This window comes from Sylvia atricapilla, chromosome 23 (genome assembly GCF_009819655.1).
Source record: "Sylvia atricapilla isolate bSylAtr1 chromosome 23, bSylAtr1.pri, whole genome shotgun sequence".
Lineage (NCBI taxonomy): Eukaryota > Metazoa > Chordata > Aves > Passeriformes > Sylviidae > Sylvia > Sylvia atricapilla.
In genome coordinates this window covers 5,323,522-5,329,521 of record NC_089162.1, presented here as the reverse complement: position 1 = coordinate 5,329,521, position 6,000 = coordinate 5,323,522, and the positions used below count along the sequence as shown (strand labels likewise).

Here is a 6,000-nt window from a genome sequence, read left to right as displayed (position 1 = left end):
GGGAGGTCAAATCCAGAGGTTGAGGCCGTGCTGTCCAACCTCCAGGCCCGAGTTTGGGGTGCTCGTGTGTCCCCAAACTGATGTGGCCAAAGTGCAGCACCCACCGTTTTCCTGGTTTCCCCTCGCAGCCCCTGCGGTGAGGCTGACGCCGTGCGGCACCAGCCACAGCTGGTTTTTGCAAAAGGATGTGTCCTTCTGTCTGGGAGAGGAGATGGAAAGAGGATCTGAAGGCAGCAAAGAAACAGAACTCAAGCGACTTTCAAGCCCATGTTGTAATTTTTTTAAAAGTTTGGTGGAGTCAACTCTGACAAACTCACTCCTTGGTTCCCTTTAGCTTCCCTGGTCCCCTTTGTTTCCCCTGTCCTTTTTCACTCCCTGGTTCCCTTTTCCCTCCCTTGTCTCCTTTTGAACCCCGGGTCCCTTTTCTCTCTCCGATCTCCTTTTCTCTCCCTGGTCCCCTTTTTCACTGCCTGGTCCCATTTTCCCTCCCGGCTCCTCCTCTCTCTCCCTGCTGCTCTCACTGCCCTGCTCCTGCTCCTTCTCCCGTTGGATCCGGGATGTCGGGAACCAGACCTCAGCCTCGGTGGGCTCTGCCTCCCCCTGCCTTTGCGGAGAGATGCCTCAGGTACCTGCCAGGTGCACTGGGCGCTCTCCCGTTCCCATTCCCTGCCTTGCCATGGGGATGCCGGCGCCGCTCCTGCCTCGGGCACATCCCTCTCTGGGCGACGGGGGGGGCGCAGCGCCGCTTCCCCGCGTCCGGGCCGTTCTTAGAAAAGGGAAGGCGTCCTCAGGAAAGGGGAAGCGATCGTGTTTCGCAAGGCCGGCCAGGGGCACGCCGAGGGCCGCGGGTCCGTCCCGGGGGCGGCGGGGCCAGCGCGGCCCCCGCGTTCCCATGGCGACCGCGCCCCGCCCCGCCCCGCCCTCACCAACCATGGCCGCCGCGCCGCCCTCACGCCGCCGCGCTGCGCATGCGCCGCTCGGCGCCGCTAATCAGCGCCGGCCACACCCCGGCGGAGGGGGCGTGGCCTGGCGCGAGGGGGGGCCGGCGGCCAATCAGCGCCGGCGAGGAGGGCGGGGCTTCGCTGGAACCGGGCGCCGCCGCCGCCGCCGCCACCGCCCACGGCCGCCGCCGCCGCCGCCCTGCCCGGCCCGGCCCGGCCCGGAGCGCCCTCAGCCCGGTCCCCTCCAGGGCCGCGGCCCCGGTGCCGGACGGGCCCCGCGGGCCGGCTGTGGGCGCCCCCATGTCGGCGCCGCTGAAGAAGGGCCCCGGCGGGCTCATCGGGCTGATGAAGGACGCGTTCCAGCCGCACCACCACCACCTCGGGCCGCACCAGCCCGGCGCCGTGGACAAGAAGATGGTGGAGAAGTGCTGGAAGCTCATGGATAAGGTGGGGAGGGCGGTGGGATGGAAGCGGCCGTGGGAGGCTGGGGTGGCTGTGGGCTAGAGGTGGCCCGGGGGGTTTGGGGACTCTGGGATCCGAGGGGATGTGGGATGAGCCTGGAGCTGTGGGGCCGGCGGGGACAGAGAGGGGTCTGTGGCTCCAGGGGAAAGACTCGGGGGCTGAGGGGTGTGCGGGCACAGGATGGGGTACAGCGCTGTGGGGGAAGGATGTGGTGAGCATGGAGTGACAGGACCACGGGGAACGGCTTCACACTGATGGAAGGCAGGGTTAGATGGGATATTGGGAAGGAATTGTTCCCTGGGAGGGTGGGCAGGCCCTGGCACAGGGTACCCAGAGAAGCTGTGGCTGCCCCTGGATCCCTGGAAGTGTCCAAGGCCAGGTTGGACAGGGCTTGGAGCAGCCTGGGACAGTGGGAGATGTCCCTGCCAGGGATTGGGACAAGATGGACTTTAAGGTCTTTCCAACCCCAACCATTCTGTGATTCCATGTGGAATTTGGTGGGGAGGTGAATGGTGGAGGAGAGACCAGAGGCAGGAATGGGATGCAAAGATGGGAAGGTATAAAGGCAGATCAGCAGCTCTGCAAAGAACAGGGGGTAGAAAGAGGGGACAGTTTGGAATGGAGGATTTAGGATTGCCTTAGGGGATCTGGGATGTTTCCCCAGGCCAGTGGTCACAGCCCTAAGGCTGCCAGAGCTCAGCACTTGGACAACACTCTCAGGAACAGGGTGGGATTGTTGGGCTGTCCTGTGCAAGGCCAGGAGTTGCACTGGATGATCCTTGTGGGTCCCCTCCAAGCCAGGATATTCTGTGATATCTGTATTAATCATATAGATGTAGAGATAATGCCAATCCTGTAGGTGCTGGGAATGGGTAGGGGCCGGTGGGGAGCTGCAGGTGGTGACAGCAGCGGGATAAGGGAGAAATCTGGGATTTGCTCCTTGGAAGGTGTGCCTTGGCCTGTGCTAGAGCCTGGTGTGTGGGTAGTGGCTGGTGAAGCTTCGTGGCAGGTCAGGCTATTCCTTTTGGAATGAACAGGAACGTGTTGCTGCGCTCAGGGCAAAACCTTTTCCTTGAAACTGGGAGCTGAGGAAAAAACTCTAAAAGCCTGGACAAACCCTTTTGCAATAAGTACGTGTAGTTACAGAAAGATAAAGTATCAAGTGATGTTAAACAAGAAAAACTTGTGGCGTGGGAGTCGGAAAGGCCTTTTTCCAGTCCCACACCTTTAGGAGGGGCACGGCTCTCTGGGGTCATTAAGACTCTCCTCTCCTCCTCCTCCTCCTTTTAAAATGCCGGGAAATGGCTCTTGCTGGGGGCAGGACACCAGACCTTTTGGCCTGTTGCTGTGATGGGATATTTGATTTACTGGCCTGGCTAGGTGTGCTGGTCAGTGCAGTGTTTTCAGAGATCACAGGGAGTTGTCAGGGAATGATCAAGAGAGCGAGTGCAGGCACACAGAAATAGGCACATAATAAAAATCCACCATTTTTGTGGAGTTTTCATTGATAATTGCTGTTCAACCCTCAAGTCAAGGCTACGCTTGGCCTGTTGCAGTCTGAAATGTGCAGGGCATTTTGTGACACTGAGTTGAGGGCCCTGAAAATAGTGCAGGGTCAGAGCATCACCCAGGTTGCCCCCAGGCCTTGGGGACTTTCACCTGGCCACCTCCTTCCCCTCTGGGAGCAGAGCAGGCAGGGATTTGGGGCATCCCTCATCCGATTGCCCCTCAGGCTGGTGCATTTTCCTTCTCTTTCCCCTGCATTGTTTATCCATGCAGTGTCTGAACCTCCTGCAGTAAGTGCTAAAAGCAGGCAGAGCGAATGACTTCTTTAAAGGCGTATTAAATTATATTCCTGCCAAGAAATCACTCTGTGTTGGCTGGCTCAACAAAAGCCACGGTTTATAGTTGTGCCTTGCTGTGCCTGTGATGAGCTTGGATCACCTACAGCGAGGCTGGGGCGAAGGAAAAAAACCCTTTTGGGAAGTGCCATTGGCTCTGTTACAGACACTGAGGGCCAGGCACAAGTGCTGATGTGGGAAAGGCACTTTGGGCATGGAAACAGGAGCCTAAATCAGTGTGACCTGTAAGAATGCACACCTTCATGTGTAGGATATGTTGATCTGGATGGCAACTTGTGTTTGGCCTCATTACCTGCTCTGTTTGAGGGAAAAGGCTAGCCTAGGAAAAAGCTGGTGATCACAGCGTTTTAAAATGCAGCGGGACGTTTCTTGGGGGGAAATTTCACAGCTTTAGGTCTTTGTAACAGGTTGGATGTGTTCTCTCTCCACTGACAGAAAAGCCAAGGCTGCTGCTGTATTTGTCACAAGTTACATCAACCTCTTTTGACTCCAGGTTTACTCACAGGCAGCATCCAGAAGCTCTCAGGCTTGAAGTCTTGCTCAGTCTGATTGGTACAAACAGAGAGATCTGGCTCTGAAAAGCCTTTCAGATTTCAGTTAGATTTCAGCTGTACTTATGCACCCTCAAGAGAACACATCTGAATTAAAATCTTTTTAGTGGCGTGGCAAAAACCCAGAGAGGCTCACGGTGAGAAGAGCTAAAGGAAGGGAAGGTGCTGAGAATGGGTTAGATTTCTGGGCCAAGAACATGAAATTCCAGGTGCAGATAAAAAACCTGCCTGTGTGCATGTTTAATAGATGATGTTTTTGCCTCTCAGAGCTGCGTGCTGTGTCTGTGTGGGTACACTCCACTCACGACCTCGTTTGTTAGTCTGCATAATTAGCTGGTGTTGTCAAAGCATCTCTGCTTTCGGATGTGACTGATGAATTTCCTATGCAAGTTGATTCTTGTCCAAATATTTTCCCTGTAATGCTCTCCATAAGCTGCCTGACATATTTATATCTTTCAGATTCTTTCATTTGAAGCCCCAAATTGTTGTTTTTTGGGTTTTTTTTTTTTTGTCAGTGCCATTCCTCCCGCAGCTACACGTGGTCACCCAGAGCATGGACATTAAACAGCCCTTTCCATCCCCGTTGGATGTTCCCCTTCAGCTGAACGAGGTGATATTTATGCATTTCTCTGCAGGCCAGAGCTGAAATGCAGCCCCCTGGAGTTCACTGCTGTGGGTGGTATTTGAGGAATAGGTGGGTTAGTCATGAGCTGCTTGGGATGGAGCAGAGCAGAATAAATGTGGGAAGGCACAGAGGAGGAAGAGGAGCTTTGAGATAAAGCTTCTCTAAAGGGTTTCCTGATACCATTCAGTTCCTAGAACTGATAGAGGGAAGTGCCACTGCAGGTCACCTTCATTGTGGGTAGAAGAAAAGCCAAACACAAATTTAGCAGGAGATAAGAGATGTTTGAGTAGGTTTTGTTTGGCTGTTGGCTTATGCTGGAATGGGGTGTGATATCAGTACAGCTGGCTGTTCAGCTGCTAAAGGAAGGAAAAAAAAGAGTTTTCAGAACTGCCCTGAGAGGGAAAATCTTACCTGGGAGTAACCCCTGGATGCTCATCAGGCCTGGGACTCTTAAATCCAGAATTAGTCAAGGCAAGCTGCAGATTGTTGAGGGGGAAGATTCAATTCCAGGCCTCGAAGATCTAGAGGAGATGATTTTTCCTGGAATGAGTAGATAACAGATTCTTTCCTTAAAACTCAGTTGGGGAAACTGGTTTTTGATTATTTTCTCCTCTTGCATTTGGAAAATGGATATGGATGAAGTCACTTTTCAGGTTCTTCACCAGGCCTACCTCTCTTCATGTTGAACTTTATTGCTGTGTCTAAAAACCCAAAAATGTCTCCCTAAAAGGTTTGTTCCTCCGAGAACACAACATAAACCAGGCAAACTTCTGGAAGATAATTTAAAACCACGGATTGCTTCTCTTTGTTGTCATCACACCTAAACAACGACAGCAAAAAAATACATTTTTCTGCTTTTTGCTCAATTTCCTTCCCCGTTGCTGGTCCCTGTGGAAAGCTGCTGAGGGGCAGCTGTTCCCAGGGCTGGGAACATTCCTTTGGATGTTGTCATGATGCTGCAAGTGCACACTTAGAGAAACAAGGAAAATGCCACTGCTTTTGTTGCTGCTGTGTTATAAAAGCACCGAGGAGGCAGCAGTTCCTGGTTATGCAGTGTTGTTTGACTGCTCATTTTAGCTAATTTTGGTCTGCTTGGTAAATAAAGAAGCTGATTTGATAATAAAATATCAGCAGTTTTGACCTCTCCGTTAACTGTTTGAGGTTCCTGCTTCTTGGGAAGCATTTTACAGGGGCTCTGAGAATGAGCAGTTTGCAGAACTCTCTGCTGCTGGGGGGGAATTGTTCTAATTGATATCGAAGGCTGAAATGCAGCAGGTCTGCTGCTCCCGTGGCTGGGTGTTTTCAAAGGGTAAGAGTCAAATTGTTCTCTATTTCCAGCTGGCTGAGGGAAGTGCAGACTCTGCTTGCTTAATGTGGCTTCCTCCTCAGAGCTGACTGCGTTTGTTAAGGTTTTAAACCCACTGGATAATAAACAATTTCTGCTGAAGAAAAGGTTTTGCTGCCCGGAGCACAGCTCAGCTGGGTCTGAGGAGCATATTTAGAACCTATTCATGCTCATAGTGAAACTATTTTATTTTTTTTTTTTTATTTCTGGGGAA

The 6,000-nt window shown here is 52.9% G+C and overlaps 1 protein-coding gene across 2 annotated transcripts in view; it reads left to right on the top strand.

The window, feature by feature from the left end:
• Nucleotides 1-1,107: 1,107 nt before the first annotated feature.
• The window catches only part of CBL (Cbl proto-oncogene), a 35,341-nt gene continuing 30,448 nt past the window's right edge, over nt 1,108-6,000 (top strand). For both annotated transcript variants that reach the window (XM_066334668.1, XM_066334667.1), the window contains exon 1: nt 1,108-1,388. In XM_066334668.1, the coding sequence (XP_066190765.1) occupies nt 1,242-1,388 (147 nt within the window). In that variant the 5' untranslated portion in view covers nt 1,108-1,241. The remainder of the gene's footprint in view (nt 1,389-6,000) is intronic.